The sequence below is a fragment of the Triplophysa rosa genome, linkage group LG25, assembly GCF_024868665.1.
Source record: "Triplophysa rosa linkage group LG25, Trosa_1v2, whole genome shotgun sequence".
Lineage (NCBI taxonomy): Eukaryota > Metazoa > Chordata > Actinopteri > Cypriniformes > Nemacheilidae > Triplophysa > Triplophysa rosa.
Genome location: NC_079914.1, coordinates 6,897,557 through 6,918,349, shown reverse-complemented (window position 1 = coordinate 6,918,349; position 20,793 = coordinate 6,897,557). Strand labels below are relative to the sequence as shown.

At 38.6% G+C, this 20,793-nt stretch overlaps 4 protein-coding genes across 4 annotated transcripts; 1 reads left to right on the top strand and 3 right to left on the bottom strand.

Annotated features, from left to right (window-relative positions):
* Window positions 1-515: 515 nt before the first annotated feature.
* Window positions 516-3,455, bottom strand: wdr83 (WD repeat domain containing 83). Its single transcript, XM_057326384.1, has 9 exons — window positions 3,193-3,455; window positions 2,745-2,865; window positions 2,559-2,664; window positions 2,238-2,286; window positions 1,979-2,105; window positions 1,320-1,387; window positions 1,101-1,209; window positions 875-989; window positions 516-770 (listed from the first exon to the last, which is right to left on the bottom strand). The coding sequence occupies exons 1-9, from the start codon at window positions 3,293-3,295 to the stop codon at window positions 618-620; spliced, it is 951 nt and encodes a 316-aa protein (XP_057182367.1). The 5' UTR covers window positions 3,296-3,455; the 3' UTR covers window positions 516-617.
* Window positions 3,456-3,904: 449 nt separating this feature from the next.
* sde2 (SDE2 telomere maintenance homolog (S. pombe)) lies at window positions 3,905-6,649 on the bottom strand. The gene is made up of 7 exons (XM_057326381.1): window positions 6,488-6,649; window positions 6,259-6,376; window positions 6,015-6,126; window positions 5,725-5,894; window positions 5,263-5,368; window positions 4,706-5,165; window positions 3,905-4,624 (listed from the first exon to the last, which is right to left on the bottom strand). The coding sequence occupies exons 1-7, from the start codon at window positions 6,587-6,589 to the stop codon at window positions 4,409-4,411; spliced, it is 1,284 nt and encodes a 427-aa protein (XP_057182364.1). The 5' UTR covers window positions 6,590-6,649; the 3' UTR covers window positions 3,905-4,408.
* A 532-nt stretch (window positions 6,650-7,181) lies between these two features.
* On the top strand, window positions 7,182-8,410 carry mrps28 (mitochondrial ribosomal protein S28). Its single transcript, XM_057325023.1, has one exon. The coding sequence runs from the start codon at window positions 7,188-7,190 to the stop codon at window positions 7,764-7,766; it is 579 nt and encodes a 192-aa protein (XP_057181006.1). The 5' UTR covers window positions 7,182-7,187; the 3' UTR covers window positions 7,767-8,410.
* A 366-nt stretch (window positions 8,411-8,776) lies between these two features.
* On the bottom strand, window positions 8,777-20,682 carry capn1b (calpain 1, (mu/I) large subunit b). Its single transcript, XM_057325021.1, has 23 exons — window positions 20,537-20,682; window positions 18,937-18,962; window positions 16,083-16,329; window positions 15,564-15,633; window positions 12,862-12,980; window positions 12,630-12,763; window positions 12,390-12,558; window positions 12,189-12,272; window positions 12,002-12,087; window positions 11,849-11,923; window positions 11,609-11,769; window positions 11,361-11,530; window positions 11,250-11,261; window positions 10,769-10,980; window positions 10,587-10,626; window positions 10,411-10,476; window positions 10,250-10,307; window positions 10,104-10,168; window positions 9,711-9,779; window positions 9,541-9,619; window positions 9,351-9,464; window positions 9,185-9,243; window positions 8,777-9,082 (listed from the first exon to the last, which is right to left on the bottom strand). The coding sequence occupies exons 3-23, from the start codon at window positions 16,326-16,328 to the stop codon at window positions 9,056-9,058; spliced, it is 2,115 nt and encodes a 704-aa protein (XP_057181004.1). The 5' UTR covers window position 16,329; window positions 18,937-18,962; window positions 20,537-20,682; the 3' UTR covers window positions 8,777-9,055.
* Window positions 20,683-20,793: the final 111 nt, after the last annotated feature.

The window sequence follows — 20,793 nt, the reverse complement described above, 5'->3', positions numbered from 1 at the left end:
CTTTCTCCGTAGAGGACGGTTATGAACGTAATGTTTATGTATGGGAAATGTATTGAGTTGTATACTTTGCTTTTTTGTATGACGTGGCTTATTTGGCTAATATTGCGATGTTAAAACATTCAGGTCTGAAACTGTCAGTTTTGATAAACTAAGAGACCCAGCTATGAGTCTGCAGATTTGTCCATCCGAACCAAAAATAAAACATATTTATGTGTATAAATTATTTATTTATTTGAAACCCGTTTAATAAATTATTGTTAATCTTTTTTTATGTGCCTTGTGAAAATGTGTACAGTTCTCATTAAAATACAAGCAAACGCCGTTTTGTTCTTGGTGTCATTTCACTTCTTAAACAAAAAGGGAAACATACTTTATCTGGAAACATCCAGAAACAATAAAAATATACTTCAGAAAAAGGCATGAATAAAACAGACAACCCAAATATTCATCAGGTCTTTCTGTAATATCTAGACTAGATTTTGAACAATTTACAATCAAAACACTTTACCAGTATACATCTTTTAAGAAAAAAATTTATTTACTTTATTATAAAATACAAAAATACAACTCGGGCAAAAATCGTAAAAATCACATTTTTTCTCATTCATTTGTAAATCTCACTGTGCACTGTCCACAGTCTCATCCTCCGGCTCCGCCCCCCATACCTGAACACGCCCTTCCATAGCAGTCAAAAGGCGGGGCTCCGTTGGGTGGAATGATAGTGATTGGACAACAGCTTTTCCAACAGGAAGCTTCAAAGTCAGGGAGCCCTATAAAGAGAGATTACATTTATTTTTACGAGCCTACATCGTTGTATTTTTTTCACAGTATTTGACATTTTTTTTGCACTGGGAATCAAGTGAGTTCTGCTCACCTCCACCAGATCCCAGTAGTAAACATGACCATCTTCTGAACAGCTTAGAACATGCGTGTCTTTATCAGACAGACAGCAGTCAAGCTTATAGCCTTTGTTTACATGGCCGGTGTACCTGTGAATGGGCATTATAGACAAACAGACTTTTTATAACATATTCACACAGGTCATAAACTAAGCAAATCAACAAAATAGTTCTACAGCAGTGTTTTTGTGTTGTACATACTCTCCGAGCATCTCCCCTGTGCTCTTATCTAGCAGACGCACCGCAGAGTCCAAACTGGAGCTTAGCGTGCATTGTCCATCCCGACTAAAGCATATACAAGTAATGGGACCTATTAAACACACATATAACACAAAAGTCATGAAACAAATACAAACAGCAAATGTAATTTCATTTCATCATATGAGATACACATGGCCAGATTTCAGGTGAAATACTCACTTCCTATGTAATCAACATGAAGCTGACCCATTCTTAGGTCATAACGCCTAACTCTGCCATCCACAGACCTAAAACATGACAAACTATAGTCACTCACTTTAAAGGGGTCATATGGCGCGAATACGTGTTTTTCTGTGCCTTTGGTGTGTTATTAGTTGCCCATGCATGTATTAGACATGTAAAATTGCAAAAGTAAAGTGTCGGAAGAAAGTATGCATTCTATCTAAAAGCGAATGCTCACCCAGACCTGCCTGAAACACCTCGTGTAACCACACCCCCACAAATCTACCTGAGATCGTGGTATGATTTGACTAATGTATACGCAACTAAGGTGGGCGTACCTGTCAGTACAATTGCTTTGGAACCTGAGCTTTGTAAAAAATCTGTGCGTTTCAGAGAGGGGTGGCAAAGAGGAGATACAAACATGCACGGTATGTGGAAAATACAGCGTTTTAACCTTAAATCGTGTATACACATTGCATTACATCTAAAACAAACCCGTGTTTTACCCGTGTCATACAAGTTCAGACATTCAAACATTCTTTTTTATGCACCAAAATTAGACTCGACAAATAAAGCTAAAGTTAAAGATTTTCACAAACAGACAATTCAAGAACTTTAGAACAGACTGTAGTTGTTGAATTTAGCTTGGTTCTGACCCGGTTACCAGCTCATGCTCCGACACCTTCAGACTGCTGATTCCATCTCGAGCCTCATCCAGGATCTGAATGGGTTCCATTCGCCTGGATCGAGTGTCCCAACAGCGCACTGTACCATCAATAGAGCCTAAACATACATATATATAGAGAGAGAGAGAGAGCGAGACAGATAAATTATATACACAGATCATTTGAGATAAGTTGTTATTCTAACTATGACTCTCCTTTCATTCTACCCATTTCATTAATAGTGACCTACCTGACAAAATTACAGTTGATTCCTCATTAAACTGCACACAGTTCACTTTCTAAGCAACAAGTACAAAAGCAGAAAGACACGAAATTGATAGCTATACGTCTGTTCTTTACCATCAGTGTATTTTGAAGCGTACTTCCAAACCCACCACTTACACAAAATTACAATTGCAACCAATATTGCCATGTTTCTGCTGTAAAGTTTAAATATAAATGTGGATGAGTATAAACATGCTATACGCCTTCACAATCCTTTTTTATGACAGTGTTGAACCGAAGGAAAGTAATCTATTGCGCTTCATTTATAGTTGTCATGGAAACTCACCCCGGCGTGTCCGCGGAGTTTGCGCGTCACCTGCCCCGTGGCCACGTCCCATAAGATGACAGTCTTGTCAGAACTGCACGAGCACAGTTGACTGTTGTCATAAGAGCTAAAACAGTGAGAGCGAAGCGTTTAATTAAAGCCAGCACGACTTTCTGATGATATTTGATAAGGTTGAAACACACTCACGCGTCGGCCTCCAGCACTTCATACCCGTGGCCGGTGTACGTCTTCAGCAGAGTCCCGCGACTGACACTCCACAGTTTCAGAGATTTATCACTGCCACATGTCAACACATAATTCCCATCAGCTAGAAAGACACAAATACAGATTAGAGTATATAACGTTAGTGATAACATGCGCAAAATGCTTGACCTTTCAATATAAAGTTTACTTAATAGCGATTAAAGCTTTTCAACGTCTATACAAAAGTTAACGTTTTGTCTAAAACCACACATCGGATGCCTGTTACTTTTCTCAGCGCTAGTCAGGATAGGCCTATCAAAATCGTTTCCGCTTACTAAAGTCTTTGATAATCCACAAAGTATTGATATTTAAAGGCATCTTTGTCAGTCGGCCTTCTCGACCCCGATCCACATTCCTGGACGCAACAAAACGCTTAAAAGCCCAGACTCACCGTTGAAGCGCACGGCTCTCACAGCGCCCTGCTGACAGTCTACAGTCCGCAAAAGATGCTTCGGCAGCTGAAGACCTTGAGGACGAGGCAGCGGAAACGCCATCACTTGATTACCAATGCGTCATAAAGCGCCTATAACATATACGCATTTTATCTCTAATATGTGTATCCAAATCAAGAGACTGTATAAAATAAACTCTCGACGACTCGGCAGTTCGACTGCATGAACACAATGTTCCTCTACGGATCTATAATGAATGAACCGATATGCTGCTTATTGGCGCCACCTGTCGTGTCGGAGCCAACACGAGCTTTCTTCAAAATTCCTTCTCTACTACTCCATAGACCCAGTGATCACGTTTCTAAATGTCGCACTTTAAATTGAGAAAACTTCCAAATGTATTTATCACCTTTCAGTCTATTCATCAAAAGCTTTTTATCATGACAACGCCACACACCAATGATTGCAGTTATATGGCGAGTTGAAGTGCAAGTCACCTGCCCTCCATGGTGGATATTTATAGAAACACGTTGCCTAACAGTGTAACGCAAAAATGACCAGAAAAATGTGCAGCAATATTTTACTTAACCAAAATTCTGAGCAAAATAGAAGAAAATGATTACAAATCATGCAATGTGAACAATATATCAATCAATAACATGTGACTGCTTGTTACGTTGTATAACACTGTATGAAGTTGCTGAAGAATGTATCATTCATGACGTCAATGAAAGTTAGCCTGAGTCTCAGCTTTGGTCATGTTTAATGAATAGAATTGAAACGGGAAAAACAGGCAAACAACGAGACAATGTCCCGGTTTCACAGACAAGACTAGTCCCAGACTAAAATGAATTTTGAGCTGATAACAACTTGCCCTGACATACCTTAAAATATGTCCGTGCCATTGTTTTGTTTCAAGATGCACATCACTAATGTTTTTTTCTACAGCATTTTAATAAAAGCGATTTAAATAGCATAAATTAACTAAGGCATAGTCCTGGCTTAGGCTAAGCCTTGTCTATGAAACCGGGCCTAAATCTCTTAAATGAAAAACAAGACCATTGGTGTTAAAGCAATATATTCAAGTTTAATGGTAGGGTAGATAAACTGAACGTAAGAAAAACTTTATATCTGCTATACAAACCAAGTAATTACTGACAGACACGTCAATTACAAAGCAAATCAGAGTTACAAAAATATTCCGTTCCTGATCATTTATTTCTTCTTGCCCTTGCTGGGTTTGGCTAGGAGTGCTGGGTCGATCTGATCTGGAGTCAGTCCTCTGACAGAGAAAAGACGAGCGGCGCGTTCCTGCAGCGTTCCTCCACATTTCATCCCTCTTTCCATCAGCTCTTTCTTCACCTGCTCCAAACCCAAAGCTTCCAACTGCTCGACTCCCCTCACAGAGAGCAAATCTAGTGGACCTTCCACCTAAATAAAAAATAAAGAAATCATTTAAATCACAAACAAAACTTAAACACTTTCAACTATGAGAAAAGCATATCTCCTTACCACTTCTTGTGTTTGACTGCTCTCAGCTGGACTGCTCTGTGTATCTGGTTGTACTACCTGTTCAACCGTACACTCTTTCCCTGCTTCTTTCTGCACCTTCTCTACACTCCCTTCCTCCTCCTCCTCCTCCTCCTCCTCCCTTCTGGTGTTCTGTGTATTCTCAACCGTACACTCCTTCTCAGCCTCTTTCTGCACCTCTTCTCCACTCCCTCCCTCCTCTTTCTCCTGGCTGGGTGTTGGGGAGCTGGGTGCAGGACTGTTGGAGGAACTGCTGGTGCTACTGGGTTGGTCCTGATGTTCAGTGCTGTCCTGCCCCCTAGTGGTTGAGGGCACCAAAGCTGGTTTGGGTACATCAGAGCTACAGGAAGCCCCACACTCTGAGGTAGAGGGAGACGCCTCGCTGTCGCTATCGCTGCTTTCACCGGATATGCCCATATCATCCAGTTCACCTAGGCCAGTCCTATTGGATGAAAAAAACTATTACTATGGGGTTGTTCATTGAATCTACATTCCGGTTGTTTTTTATTATACACACATTCAAAATGATCTCAGCTCACCAGAGGCAAACCTTCTTTGATTTCTTTTTGCTCTCGGTCGGAGTTGGACGCTTGCGGCTTGGGCCTTCGCCTGGCTGCACAAGCCCACTGGAAGATGCTTGCATGCCTAAAGAATAGAGACGTTTGTATTTTTAACCATCAAAACAAGCAAGGTTAAGCAATATTTCAGTACAAGATCCTCAATACAAGTATAAGAGCTGCAAGATATTTCGATAGCATCTTTGATTTAAATCATAATAGCAAAATGTCTGTCTGATTCCATGGTCTCTTTGTGTTATTCATGGGAGCTTTTCATATTTTGTTATATAGATGTACATATTAAATGTCTTTCTATCTTTGTTTAACCAGATTTAACACTTTGTATTTTATATCTCTTGGTTTGAATATTCTGAACATTCAGACGTGTTTTTAGTTCGACTATGATGCCTGAAAGATAGAAACGAATCCAGTTTTCCAAATAACCTTTTAGTACGGAGTCTTCCAGTCTCTCTTGTAAGTCGTGGCATTGCTGCTCATAATCGGTGTCTGTGAAATAATGTTTTGGCTCGGCCAGTTTCCTCTGAATGCGTTCCAAGCGCCGCTGCTCCTTCTCTGCCTCTCGGTCTGCCTGCTTCTTCAACCATTCTGCCATTCTGCATATAATAAACACAAGCTTATTTACACCGGCCTGAGATAAGCAGTGAGTATTGTCGATCTAATGTTATAGAAATCAACAAGTCTTTAAAGATGGACATGATAGTCATCAGCATTACTGTTTCTCATGGTTGACGTCACGCAGTCTTCTTCCACTCAGATCTCTGCAAGCCTCGCGATTCGTGGTCTTTTCAATTTGTGCACCGAGGGCCCTCAGCATAGACCCGAAGCCTACAAAACAAAAAGAGCTTTAAACAACTTAAGAGAACCAGCACATTTATTAGTAAATTTAAGACTTGTAAAAGTAAGCGGATGACTGTAGTGTCAATATGTTCTGGAAACATCTCGTTGACGTCAACTTACCTCCTTTCCCTCCACATAACCGAGGCTCCACACGATAAACCACACCAGACTGAAGGAAGTCAGTACTGTGAGATATGCGTCCATTAGTCGTCACATATAAATCAGAGAAAGAAAGACTCTAAAAAGAAAAACATGTATCCGCCATTACTAAGAAAATAGCAAACAACAATACTAAGAATCACACCGCTGAGTTCGGTCTCAGATAACGTTCATGTTTGACTCTACCCACCTCTTTACTGATAAAATGATCGATCAGATCACTCACTGTCGAGTCTGGGGCGATGGTTAGATTAGTAAACTTCAAATTAGGCGAAATTACAAAGAGCTCCATGTTTTACTCTTATCTCGACGTTCTAGCAGACGTTCTTATAAACTTCCGGAAAACCGATGACGTACTTTGACGCAAGTACGGAAACCGAGAGAACACTCCTTTTAACACATTTATTTTTTTCTTTTAGTATCATTTAACAATATAATTTAATTAATATAATTTCTGAAATTCTTTATATTATTTGCTCTTGAATTTGGCCAGCTTTATTATTTTATACGCATTTTTCATATATTTTTTTATTTTATTCTATGTGATTTTTTGATTGAATTCAAATTTCTTCAATTATTTATTTCTCAACTTCAAATCTGTTATTTCATCCCTACATTTATACACAACAATAATCAAAATGGCTGTTTTTTCTGCTTTATAAAATTTAAATATCAAAATTGGCTTTTTTATTTTACTTTTTGTTCTATTGCCAATTTATTTAAGATATAAATGTTTTCCCTGTTCATGGTTGTGGAATTGTGTATATTACCTTTAACACACTTTACAATTTCTTAAACTGAATTTTTATTTTAACTAAGTAAAACAGTTATATTTTTGGTGGGCTTTTATATATTTTCCCAGAATGCCCTGCCCTCTGTGACATTTCAACATGGCGTCGCTCTGTAAGGTGATGCGCAACATGAGCGCTAGATATACTTTACTACCAAAACCGCGCGTTTTTACCACACTCAAATCACCATACAGCTCTGAAGTGAGTGGATCTACTGGTGAAGATGCTGGCACGGATGATAAATCAGCCGAGAGGGTGAAGAGCGGGTTTGCAACCGCATACGAGTTGCATTCAGACCTCCAGCAGCAGCAGCAGAAGGGCGATCGGAGCGCATCGGTACGACTGAGCTCCAGGGACGAGACCTCCTTCATTTCTCTCTTACGACATTCCCCACTCATGCAGATGGGTCCAGCTAAGGACAAGATCGTCATGGGCAAAATCTTTCATATCGTCAATGATGACTTGTACATAGATTTCGGTGGGAAGTTCAACTGTGTGTGTAAGAGGCCCTCGGTGGACGGAGAGAAGTACCAGAGAGGCAGCAGAGTGAGGTTGAGACTGGAGGATCTGGAGTTGACCTCACGGTTCCTGGGAGCGACGACAGATACGACTTTGCTGGAGGCGGATGCTACGTTACTCGGACTGTTGGAGAGCAGAGACGCCAAGCCGAAAGAGTAACTTGATTGACAATGGACACAACTCGGACTGAACTGTGAAAAACTTGTGAAAATATATTAAATTAATAACTTCATCTGATTGGTTTCTTGGTTATAATTAATACACGAGATGGCCAATAAGACTCGTCTTATCGTGTATATCAAATGTCACAATTGATTGATGATGGTTTGATTCTATGTAAAACTGTGGTTGTTACCTTATTAGGGTACTAAGATTACTATACTTTACCTGTTTACTTGGCTCACTACCAATATGCTTTAACTAGAAAACGCAATATAAAATCTAATGTTTTTCATTACGAATACCATAATGAAGCATCAGCAGGTTACCATTAAACCATTTTTAATACAGTGTGTTTTGGGTCTTATTCCAGTTGTATTTAATGGTGTTTTACTGGTTCGCCTTCACCACATAAAACCTCACCAATCGTACAAACCCACAGTGATCATTATATTTGACATTAAAACCAATACAACTCCCATTAACCATAAAATGTATTTGAATATTTGTGATGGTTTCTATTGTTTTTTAAACAGGGCTGTCACTTGTATGTTAATATTACATTTAGTGTAAATAAATGACCAGATAACTAAAACGTTCCAAAATCATGTTTTTTATTGCGCATTCTCGGTTATTTAAACTGAGGTTTTGTTTTAAAAAATAAACTCTACAAATATAAGACAAACATCAAGTTTATTTTCAAGTCTCGTTTATTTTCAGCTTATATTAAGATGCACAGCATAAAAGAAAAATATTCAGCAGAATTCCCTGAATATCCTACAAGAGCAAAGTTCATTTATTTAATATTATTAATGTCACAATGTTTCACAGTGAAACAAAATCAAATAATAACACTCATAAGATCTCTTTCTGCATCTCAAGGCCGTATTGGTGCAAAATTTAAAGGCTAATCATTTATTAATAACTACCCACATCAAGTAGAGCACACACTATATGCAAGATTAATCAACCTAATTGGTTAATTAAGAGGTTAGTGGCATGCAGTTAAGTTTTATTAACTTGCTTTCTGAAATGCTGTAATATATGATCCTGTTGACACTGATCAAATTTATTTCCTGGTTTTGAACAGGTAAAAAGGTATATATCTTGCATGATAAGGATGTCCCTTTTAAGGGAAAAGCATATGGCCGGAAGCTCAGTTGTTGGTTAGGGTGGGTGTGTTTTTAAGGCAGTATGTTTTGTACTGCTCGGCATCTTTGGGTGTAATGGCTGTAAAGCTGCAGTTGTGATAGTAATTTGGCCCAGCATGATATGATCATCTCCATACATCAACCACACATGGTCATGTACAGCCACTGTTAGAGAGAGAGAGAGAGAGAGAGAGAGATGGTATATGTGAGCAATTCATAAGCCGTCATTAGATGAAGAAATACCTTTCATAAGAAATGTCATCCCACCTCACACACATTAAGCTCTGCTACCCCCGACCCATCTCTGTCGAGCTCTCTAAAAGCCTCTGTTGGAGAAAACACATTAAAATGACAAATTGTTATTGTGATGTTAGAAACTAGCACGGCTATTACCACTGAGACACAGTTGGGCATCATAATGTGAATGACTTACTAAACATGGACTCCAGTTTGACCAGGCAGCACACAAAGTTGTCAAAGTCAATCGTTTCTCCGTCAGAATATCGTGCCACCAGTATCTGATGCAGCTTGTTATTCAGCTTAAAACCTGCAAACACAGAAAGATCAACATGTGCCCATAAATGCAGAACAAACTGACATAATTATTGAGATCTGGTCATTACCAGCAGACTCCACAGCCAGACGCATCTCGTACGAGCTCATGGCGCCAGATTTATCCAGATCAAACTGTCTGAAAATGTCCTGCAAACAACACGTGTGAATTAGATGCACTTGCCCAGATTCCTCCTGTAAGATTTGATTTAACTGAATTAAACAAACATGATTTTCTCACCAGCCACTTCCTGATTTTAGTCCAAAGGATCTGAAACTCTATGAGTCCCAGTCGTGCACTGCCATCTTTCTGAGAGTTACATAAGTTAAGCTCAAAAATAAACTAGAATGATCCGTTTATAGAGAAAATGTGATTGGTGAAGCTGCAAGGGGTTCTGGGTTGTTTTACCTGCTAATGTGGTTTTTTATTAGTACATTGCTTTGCGGTTGCAAATGCGTTCTAGGTGGTTGCCACGTCTTTTGAGATGCTGTTAAGTATGTTGCAATGTGGTTACTAGAGTGTTACAGGTGGTTGCTAGGTGATATTCGTCCAATCAAAATAGATTACCCTCAAATCTCTATGATAGATCAGTGTAAGCATCTTTTTGAAAAGCCCTACAGAAGATAAGGATACATCCATCAGGTTGACCATACACCTACACGACTCCATGCTGAACCCGTCTGTTTTAAGATCCCTGTCTGAAGAACACACAACAGATATTTCTTAAAGACACATAGTCACAAATGAGAGAAGAATGCATAAAAACAAGTCATGCTTACGTTTGCACACCACTCTGTTTAAAATGGTTTTGAGCTCATGAACTGAAATCTCCATGTCCTGCATGAAAGAAAGTTTAGATTAGGTTTGATCGAATGATTTACATAATTTTTATTTTCATTCTTTTATCAAAAGAAACTGACAGATACAGACAGATACACACCTCTCCTGACAGCTGAGCAAACATTGTTTTAAAAGAGTCGTCAATATCTGCTTCGGAAATCTCCTCCTATGGGTAAAAACACAAATTTATATATTTTTTTTTACGTGTATAAATCAGTGTTGTGGGTCGTTGCCAGTTGCTTGTTTTGACAACTATTATGACAAAAAAGTCCTTACTTCATCTTCCAGGCTAAATGAAACTTCATCGTCCATCTCTCTAAAACAAATAAAAAAGCATGAATTAGTCTAAACATTCTGCTTAAACTAGTTCAAAACGGACAGTACTGTAGTTTAAAAATATTTTGTTTGGCATTTATTTCACCGTTGATGTGTTTTATTTTAATAGCCGTGTGACTCACTGTGTTTCAGACTGTTTCTCAGTGAACACTCGGAGAACAAAGTCGGCCTCTTTGCTGGGCTCAAAGGTGGATGGGACGATGAGATACTCGCCCGGGGGTAACTTCAGTCTCGCGCTGACCTCACGGAGGTTAATAAAGGTCTCAGAGCGAGCGCATGACGAGTGCCGCAGGAAAAACTCCTTCTTCAGGTGAACACTCTGAGCACCACGAAACTAAAGAAAAAGACATTTTGTAAATCACAAAAAAATGACAAAAAGGTTTGGGTCACCATTGACTCCCATAGCAGAACAAAATACTACTATGGGAGTCAATGGTGACCCAAAACGGCTCAGTTACAAACTTTCCTTAAAATATCCCCATTTGTGTTCAGCACAACAAAGAAATGTATACAGGTTTGTGACAAATGGACGTTGAGCAAATGATGACAAAATATTCATTCTTGAGTGAACTATTCCTTCGTAAGATACAAAAAATTCCTTACCTCTTCCGGCACCTAAAGTTGAGATTAAAAAAATGAACAAATTAGTACACATTTTAGCACGTTTTTTTAGCAAGTTTCGGACATCTATAACCTCATATATTGGCTTCTTACCTCATATAAAGCAAAGCCGATGGTGTGCATGTCCTGTCCCTGTTTGCGGAAACGCCGCCTGTCTTTTTGCATTAGCGCCACCAGAAAGCTGCAGGCTACCTCTGCATCATCTGGATCATCATCTTCTTCCGACAGCGTGATCTTATACTGTGGGTTGATCCAGAACGTATCTAACATCACAGTGAGGGTTAGGATTACTTTGGGTTTGGGTTAGGTTTAATATGAAGTTGTGGATGACTGAGTCTCACTAGGGCTGTTCCTGCAGCCGCCCGCTGTACTTCCTTTCCTCCAGCTGCCGTTAAACTTAATCGTGTTCCAGAAGCTTTGAGTGTCCTCGCTCAGAGCGTCCGGGGTTAGGTTACAGATCTCCAGCCGGGAAAACTGACGCTTGAACTCCTGAAAAGACATCCTGTGCGGAAAAAAGAGTGGATTTTTTGTGCAGGGAAAAGAAAAGTCAAGTAAATCAGATCTGCATGATGGAGGTTTACCAGAACTCGCCGTCCTCCATCTGAGTGTTCAATTCTTCTCTCTCAGCCGGGTCAATCCTATTCCACTCGGCAGAACTGTAAAACAGTGTTTGATATTTCTAGAAGCACCGAACCGAACGCCAATTTATTCGAAATTTGTTTATTTCGACTAACTTGTCACTCCAAGCTCCCGTCCATTCAACCTGTCCCCATGGGTTTCGGATGCGAATCAGCCTCTCTCTGTTACCACGGTAATTCACCTAAAAGTACGAAAGTAAAAAATAATTATTGATCTGAATGTCTACGTTCAATATGAATAAATGCACATTAATATTATGTTTAGAAATTAAATCACTCTGACCTCTTTGAGACCCGTGACTGAATACGCATGTCCCTTCACCAACTTTTTAAATGTCACGGCTTCCATGTCCATGGAGCTTGTGATCTATCAGACACACAAACAATCAAATTATAGGCCTACTGTAAAATAAACCAGAACGGCCAAATTTAGGAAACTGTTGTAATGTGTCTCCAGGCCTGCGGGTGGCGCTGTGGGACTCACATCAATAGAGCAGCCCAAAAGTGAACCTCGTTCCAAAGCTTTGGCGATGATGCGGTGCAGGTCTTTGGGAGCTTTACGCAGCTCATACATCTCAGCCACTCCACCAGTAAAGTCCTCAAAGCCTTCAGTGGTGGATCCTCCTGACAGAGCTTCATATGAACCGTTCAGCCTGTACAAACAAACAAAAATACACTTACCTTATAGAACTCAAACGTCAGGAAACATAGAGGAGAATCTCACTTAGCGTAGGCTTTCTCCAGCAGGGCGCTCCAGAATTCATTTCCCTCTGCTGAGTGAACAAACATCAGCTCTCCGTCCTTCACAGGCAGCCGGTCATCAATGACAACATCCACCCACTCACCAAACTGCCAGAACTGTGCATCACAACAACATGAATTTAGTGTCCATACAGCAAAATAAAATGAATGTAAAACGTTATAGGACATTCACAGGAGTATTGCATGTGTGTTACCTGTAAGTGGAAGATGCCGGCATAGTTGTCAGTAAAGTTTTGTCCATGAGGTACAACTCTGTGAAGCAGCCTGTCGTTCAGCGTCAGAGATGCTATGGCAGCCAACAGCCAACAGTCACCTGAACACCAATATAAATGAAATGTTTTATACATGTTTGTACAAACGTTAAGTTGAAATGTTGCTAGTCTTGACTTTACAAATCTTAAAGGGACAGTTCACCCAAAAATGAAAGTTCTGTCATTAATTACTCACCCTCGAGTTGTTTCGAACCTGTATAAATGTCTTTGTTTGGTTGAACACAGAAAGATATTTGGATGAATGCTTGCAACCAAACAGTTCTTGGACCCCATTGACTACCACAGTAGGAAAAATGACAATGGTAGTCAAAAGTGCCTCAGAACTGTTTGCTGTCTTACATTCTTTACAATATCTTCTTTTGTGTTTAACAAAAAAACTATGTAAAGTAATATTTCCTACTATGGTAGTCAATGGGGTCCAAGAACTGTTTGGTCACAAGCATTCTTTCAAATATCTTTGTGTTCTTCAGAATAAAGAGATGTATACAGATTTGGAACAACTCGGATGTGAGTAAATTAGTTGAGTAAAGTAAAGTTCTGTGTAAATGACTATACTAAAGATGCTGAAATATCACATTTATATTTTTATTTATTTGGGATTTTTTTAGTCACAGCATAATTGTCATTGTTACATTTGTGTTATTCCAAACCTTTTATGAGTTTTCTATTATTCCTAAATTTAGAAAAAAATATTAATAAGTACAGTAGTGTAACAATTTGTCTATAGACGGTTTTAGCGGCAACAACATAAACAAACATTATGTGGCCCAAACTTTCAGTAGACCTCAGCAAAGAATCAATAACTGTTGAATAGTTTCAATTTAATACAATGAATATACACGTATAATAACATATTAACAGAAATTAATATTAATATTAACAAAATATAAAATAAATTGTTATATTATAACCAAACACAGACAGGAAGTTAACTTTGAGCCAGGCGTGTGCGTCAGATGAAACAGTCTATATGGTTTTAAACACTAAACAGCAAACTAAAAGTCAAAATAAAGACCCTAAACCCTGTCACCTTCATTATACTTTACATAACAGGAGGCAACATGTCAACAATCTTGCTTACAATCACTTATTTTCAATAATGTCAGTAGCTCCAGTGTCTGAAGAACCAGACACCTTTGATAAGCTGTATAAGATTGTTTCGTAAGATGGACCCAGTAAGTTGAATGAATAAGTGTTGTCATGAGTGCTGAAATTTTCCTTTCTCATGTGCTTGTCCTCTGTGTAAATACTAGTGAGTGTATTATAAATAGTAAATAGTAGTGAGTGTTGTCACTTATATCTAGAGACCAAAATAGAGACATGGAAGTGGGCACCTTTGACCCGTGCCATCAGGCAACAACGCAGCAACCACCCACAACACTATAGCATTGAAGTGGCACGTTTTGCATGGGCAAATATCTCTTCCAATTTAACTCTAAAAGTGTCAAAAGTTTGCACTCCTGCCACCAGTAGTGCAAAAATAACTCTTATTATCTTGAATTTTTAAACCTAATGTAGTAGAGCCTTTTTTACTACAACACAAAACATTTACTACACTTACAGTTTGTCATTCTAATAATTTCTTCGTGTAATGTCAGTGATGGCAAACATCTAAGTTAGTTTTGTAATATGAGGTACCACATTCAGCCAGCAGGGGGTGACCTCCACCAGCAGCCATAGAGGGGTGGGGAACATGTGTGTGTTTGTTCATTAAGATAACACTGCAATAAACCTAACACTGAACATTTTCTCGAGATGAATCGTCTTTTATCTCAAACGCCATTCTTCCCAAATCGCAAACTCATTTGTTGGCTGAGGAGGCTTGAGCCACGTCATTGGTCATTCATCTGTGTGCTAACTGAAAGGTAAAATGTATTTCTAAGATAAGCTTCCTCATCCTCCACCCCGTGTTTGCTGTACAAACACTTTTTGTTTGACGCTGACGTGCGTACACACACACACACACACACACACGCACGCACACGCACACGCACACGCACACACACACACACACACACACAGGCATGTTGTGGGCTGTGGCTATAGGCCAGCAATCCCAGAATTCTCAAATGTTAGATGACATCCGTGCCAATGTGACTCACTGCTTAGGCATTGCAAACCACTCCCGAGCAGTCAGGAAGTCCACACATGCACATCAAACCCCAAAACACACACACTTCCTCTCAGAAGTGACGGAAAACACACTGCATTATCATCACAGTGGTTAAAAGAGATTGACTTAGAATCAATGGGGTTTGTTGTCAGAGCATTTTTTGCCATAAATAATTATTATTAGTCACCCTGTATGTTTGTCACAGGGCTTTGCAAATATCTAACCAATAAGAAGTTTTAAAAAGTGCTTGTCAATTTTGACAACACGGTATTTAGTTATTTTAAAAGTACAGCGAATTTGGACATCCGAGGTCACTGAAATGCATGTTTGAAGGGTTGTCGCATCCTAACACCCACATACAACATATGATCTGGACTTTATTTCAGCCATTTGCAAACAATAGTCGTGAGAAAATATAAATAACACAAACTGCACACACTGACATTCCGCATGCTAACGTGTGCAAGCATGCACAAACCTTCACACCCAGATTTTTACAGTACATGCTCACCTAAAGCCCCCTGGCAAATATCTGTCCGCGTGGCCCCGCCCACTATGAACTGGGGGTTGTCTGACAGGTCCTGAAAATACACAAGCATGTGCACATCAAAAAACCACTTGCAGCCACTTTACCAAAGTGTGCCACTTTGTCTGTCAGCAAAGATTACGCACCAGAGCATTTCAATAGACTTATTTTAACTATTTGAGCAAACATAGATAAAGATAATGGGACAATGTTTAACCTAACAGGTTTATGTTGTTTAACATTCTTTTCAATTTTGTTGTTAGTTTTGTCAAGATTTGGTTTAGTTTTTCAGTATTATTTAGGTTTAGTGTGTTAGCAGTGCCATAATGCATGAGCTAAAGATAACAGAAAATTAATAATACTTCTACATCATTTACTTATCATGTTAATTTCAGCGTTTACTCATACATTTTTACAATCAAACGTAGTATCTGTTAGCATAGTAAGCTAATGCACCATGAACTGGTGATCAAAGGGGAGGGAATGAACAATAAGATCACTCACAGTGGGTCTTTTCCACTGCACACCGCGTGTTTTGGAGGAGTTCGGCGCGAGCTCCTTGAATCCCAGTGACTGGGGCACGGCGGGGAAGCAGGGGTCCTCAAACAGCCTTCCACTCTCCACACACTCTCTCTTCAGCTCCTCGTAGTCCTGGTTCAGGAACTTTACCGCATTCTCATTGGTCCCCATCCCTTCTGCCTTCAGACGCTCCCTCTGGATGCTCGACGAAACCCCGCCAAACAAATACATACTGCAGCCCACCAAAAAAAGCCAGGAGTTATTCAGCAGACATAAATGACTTAAAATGTATTTACAACAATTCCACAGGAGTACCCTGATGTATGGAAGCATATTGGTTGCTATTTTCAATTTGAAATGCAATACGCAAAATGGCATTGCAGTATCTAAAATGACAATGCAATTGTGTATTTAAATATACATTTTAAATAACATATGTGCAACATTAAGTGCAAAATGAAAATAAAAATTAAATTATATCAATTACATTTTTAAGTTCCTACATTACTTTTAATAGGTTATTTAAATGGATATAAAGTGGCAGATCTCCACTTTGGCAATGTTTATGTATATTTGTGCATAATCTCTCCCCTTACACTGCCTCCAGCACGAAAGTAGCACAGTACAGACAGGTGTGATTCGAAGGACTGTTCTAGATTCAATACAAGTTTAGCTCAATAGCACAGTGGAAGTCTATCCCTTACAAAACAGTATATTTCCAGTTCATCATATTATATTATATTATATTACTGTAATATTTTATATTTCGTGTAGCAATGTACTAGTAGCATACTTGTCAGTGTAATATTTCATTACTACTTGGGACTAAATTGGCCGACTATTTAGTTTGTAAAACTGTTGTCATGGCTCTGCTTCCTTAGTCATGTTTTTCTTGGTCCTGTAGCAGAGCCATGGCAAAGCCTTAGGTTATTTGTGAGAAAGCCATGAGATGTTTGTTTTTTGACATCTCATGTGTTTTCTCAGGTCTTGTCATTGGCCCCGCCCCTCTCGTTTCCTGTATTGTCTCCCTCTTGTGTCTTATGTTCTACACCTGCCCCTGCTCGTTATCCCTCGTTTTTCTTCCCTATTTATACCCTCTTGTTTCTTGTGCTGGTGTATTACATGTACGTGTGTATGCTGGTGGTTTGTCTGCCTTCCCTGTCGTGTGCCTTTGACCATGTTTGCTGGTGTCCCTTGTAAGTGTTTATACGTAGTGTCTCGTTTTTGATTTAGTTCAGTTTTTGCCGTCTCATGGGAAGTGTTTTGTTTTGATTTCTTGTTCTGTTTCCGTGTCCTAGTATTTGTTCTGTTTTTGCACCCCATCGTGGGGTTTTTGTTTTGTCTTTTGTATTTATTATTAAAGTCTTGTTTTGTTTACCCCGTCACAGCCTGCCTGCACTTGGGTTCTTCTCTTTCACTACGATCCTGACAACTGTACTTTTAAGTATACTTTAAGTGTAACAGTAGTAAAATTTGAGTATACAAGTGCACTTATATGTATACTGATTGTTAACCAGTTCAATACTTGTAGCACTTTTTTTAGTTTATGAAAGTACACTTTAAAGTAAACGACTAGTTTAGTAGTTTACTATTTATATATTTTTCAAATCATTTATTGTTACAATAGAAACTAGTTTGTTAAAGTAAAACGTTTTGTTGAAACCTGTAACTTTGTATTAGCACCTATTGTATTATTGCTCCTGTATGACATATCGCTTATTGCTCCCTGAACTCTCTGTAAGTCGTTTTGGATAATAGCGTCTGCTAAATGACTAAATGTAAATGTAAATAAGGAAAAGAGTAAACAAAACTACAAGACAAGTATATTTATATTCAATATACTTTTAAGTATAATCTCGATCAAAGTTTGAGTAAGTGTAAACAAGTAAACTTTAATGTCAGTAAGTCAAGTGTACTTGTAATTTTAAGTACTTCTAAGAAGTGCATACTAAGTAGAAAGTATACTTTCTAATTTTTAGTTTTAAAGAAGCACACTAGCAGCACACTTGAATAAACCTTTTTTTTAATGGATTGCACCATGCTAAATGTCAAAAACACTTTGAATTAAAATATTGCCATAACTTCAACGTTAATATGTTTTAACAAAAACAATAGTGTATTAAAATTGAAAAGAATGTTTTTTTTATCTTTTTATCCAATTGTTTACAATTTGATAACAAAACAACTTCACACATCTTAAAATAATTTCCGAAATGCCCTGCCCAAGGCTTAACATCTATTGAACCCAGAACCCTCATTGTAGTGCCTTGCTCAAGAACACAATGATAATGGCTTATGTCTTGCCTCTTTGCATGAGTCATAAATAAAAATATACACAGGAATTGGTTCCTAAAAGCTATAGCATATAAATAGCATCAATCATTTGACGTAGCGCCATTACGTCTTTCAGTATTTCATGCAAAGTGGTGCTGTTAAAAGGCCGGGCTGCGGACACATGTCCACTTTGCCATTATTAGCCAAGAAGCCAGCAGCAGCATGTAGCCAACGCTTAGTCCAGCATGCTAAGAGAAATGCCTTGTAAACCAGACACTCGATTAGTGCTATACTGAGGGGGGATGGAGGTTAAGTGGCTTATTTCCTGTTGTCTTGTAATGTGGTTGCCAATCAGCTCTGCAAGAATAAAAATGGGATGCTGTCCAGGATAATATTTGTTGATGGCATTTCTCTGAGCTTCGGATTAAAAACATCTCTTAAAGCCTAGCTGAGACATTAAGCAATGCATAAAACCATTGCTATCTTAGCTCAATCCGCAAAGAAAAGGAATGCGTTCCATTTCATTCCTTTTTACATAACATTAGAGTACAAAATATGAATATACCTTCAATTCCTTGTGAGGGCTGCAAGCTTGGAGGGAGAAAGTTCATTGATGATTATATTTAACAATAAGATAAATCACTTCATTGCTCTCAGTTCTTCAGGAATAAATACAGTGTGATGTTTAAAATGTAAAACGCATGTTTATAAATGAAGTATCTGATTTATACCACATGTCATGACTTTACTGTTATTTTACAAGAGTGTGTACTTTACATAGACCTGCTGTATCGTATAGTAAAGATATCAGATAGTCCTGGACATTTATATCAGGGTATATACAGGAATCATGCAGCTAAATTTAATACTTTTTAAGACCTTTTTTAAGACTCTTTCCATACAGTTTAAGACCTCATCGCCACTTTTCGCCACACACACAACGTTTTAATCGGTTACATTGGCGACACTTTAACTTACATTTACTATATACTGGTTGTAAGATAGCACAACTAAACAGTCATGCAACATAATTCAGAAAGGTGGGCACAAGAGAATTAATTGAGTGACTAACCCAATGCAAGGTTTATTAGAAAGAGAAACGAGGCTACGCTAATCGCCTTCTGACACACAGAGCAGTACGCCTCACGCTTATTCCCAGAGACGGCCCTCAGCCATGATTCCACCTCCTTATCCTCCAACCATTTGCACAAACACTTGCATTTCTCCATTAGTCAACGATGTTTTTTAAAGGGATAGTTCACCCAAAAATGACAATTATTGTGTCTTCATTTCATTTTTGGGTGAACTATCACTTTAACAACCGGGTGTGGACCTCCCACTATTCGCCTACGCAATGATTAAAACTTTACCATATGACCTCTTTGGACAAATATTAAAAGATGATACAAAATTAAATACCTGTATATACTAAATTATTGAAAGACATTTGGGGTGTGCTCTAAAAACGCAGTATGGTTCACCATACGGTAAAGGATTACATTATAAATGACTTTTTAGTGGTGTGCCGTTTGTTTGATGTGCAATGGGGCAGATCGTGTCCTATGTAAATACAGCATACTGATACTAAATGTCAGCTGATTTACTGATGTAAAATCAATAGTACAGACAGAGAATCAGCACTCTAGTGTTTGTTTTTGGTGATGAATGAACACGCCCTCAAAAAACAGGCCCACATACTGTATTATCACTCAAGCATTTATTATACACCAATATAATAGCCTACACTGCAATATTGAATACAGTCTGTGATTATTCTTACTGTATATAGTTTGTCTTTTATAAAGGTTTCTTGGTTAAAACATTGTTTTCTTTTCGATTTAGAAAACAAGATTTTTGATATTTTGTGACAAATACTTCTGCGTTTATGCCTTGAGGAATCGTATTTTTTATTACTCCGACGTCATTAGTATACAGGTTTAAGATACACACCCTACATTCATAAATAATGAATATTTACTGTAATCATGAGCGCTTTGTAACATGCAAAATATTGCTAAACTAAGGTTTTCAATGCTTATGAATGTTTCAAAAACATTTTTTACAAAATTTTACGAATTCTGGAAATATAGGACAAAGGTTTTATCGTTTGACACATAATTTACACGCAGACAAATATCGGATAAAGATAGCTTTTCAAAACTTACCACCGCTAAACTGTCTCTATGGTTACCAAGCCACCGCGCGCGTATGAAAATAGCGGAAAAGTGTGAGAATGATGAAGAACAGATCAGTGCAGATGACACAACAGACAGGGTACCGCAGTGACCAGCCACGCCCATGCGGTGGGGCTACGGAATGATTGACGGTTAAGGTGGCCAATGAACACCGTCTGCATCGGGACACCGGAAGCAGAGAATCTCTGTCGTAATTGTCTCTTTTGTAACTTTCCACAAATAAATAA

Excerpts from the sequence above, each read along its gene's own strand:
- wdr83 (XM_057326384.1), bottom strand. The coding sequence starts at position 3,295 with ATGGCGTTTCCGCTGCCTCGTCCTCAAGGTCTTCAGCTGCCGAAGCAT. Across the intron at positions 2,106-2,237 it reads ATCAACTGTAATTTTGTCAG|GCTCTATTGATGGTACAGTG; the intron begins GTAGGTCACTAT and ends ATGTATGTTTAG. Across the intron at positions 1,388-1,978 it reads GAGCATGAGCTGGTAACCGG|GTCTGTGGATGGCAGAGTTA; the intron begins GTCAGAACCAAG and ends GTCATGTTTTAG.
- sde2 (XM_057326381.1), bottom strand. The coding sequence starts at position 6,589 with ATGGAGCTCTTTGTAATTTCGCCTAATTTGAAGTTTACTAATCTAACC. Across the intron at positions 5,369-5,724 it reads GGAAGACTCCGTACTAAAAG|GCATGCAAGCATCTTCCAGT; the intron begins GTTATTTGGAAA and ends TCTATTCTTTAG. Across the intron at positions 5,166-5,262 it reads TCAAAGAAGGTTTGCCTCTG|GACTGGCCTAGGTGAACTGG; the intron begins GTGAGCTGAGAT and ends TTCATCCAATAG.
- mrps28 (XM_057325023.1), top strand. The coding sequence starts at position 7,188 with ATGGCGTCGCTCTGTAAGGTGATGCGCAACATGAGCGCTAGATATACT.
- capn1b (XM_057325021.1), bottom strand. The coding sequence starts at position 16,328 with ATGTATTTGTTTGGCGGGGTTTCGTCGAGCATCCAGAGGGAGCGTCTG. Across the intron at positions 15,634-16,082 it reads TGCAGTGGAAAAGACCCACT|GACCTGTCAGACAACCCCCA; the intron begins GTGAGTGATCTT and ends GTGTATTTTCAG. Across the intron at positions 9,083-9,184 it reads CAGAGCTTAATGTGTGTGAG|TGGCTGTACATGACCATGTG; the intron begins GTGGGATGACAT and ends TCTCTCTAACAG.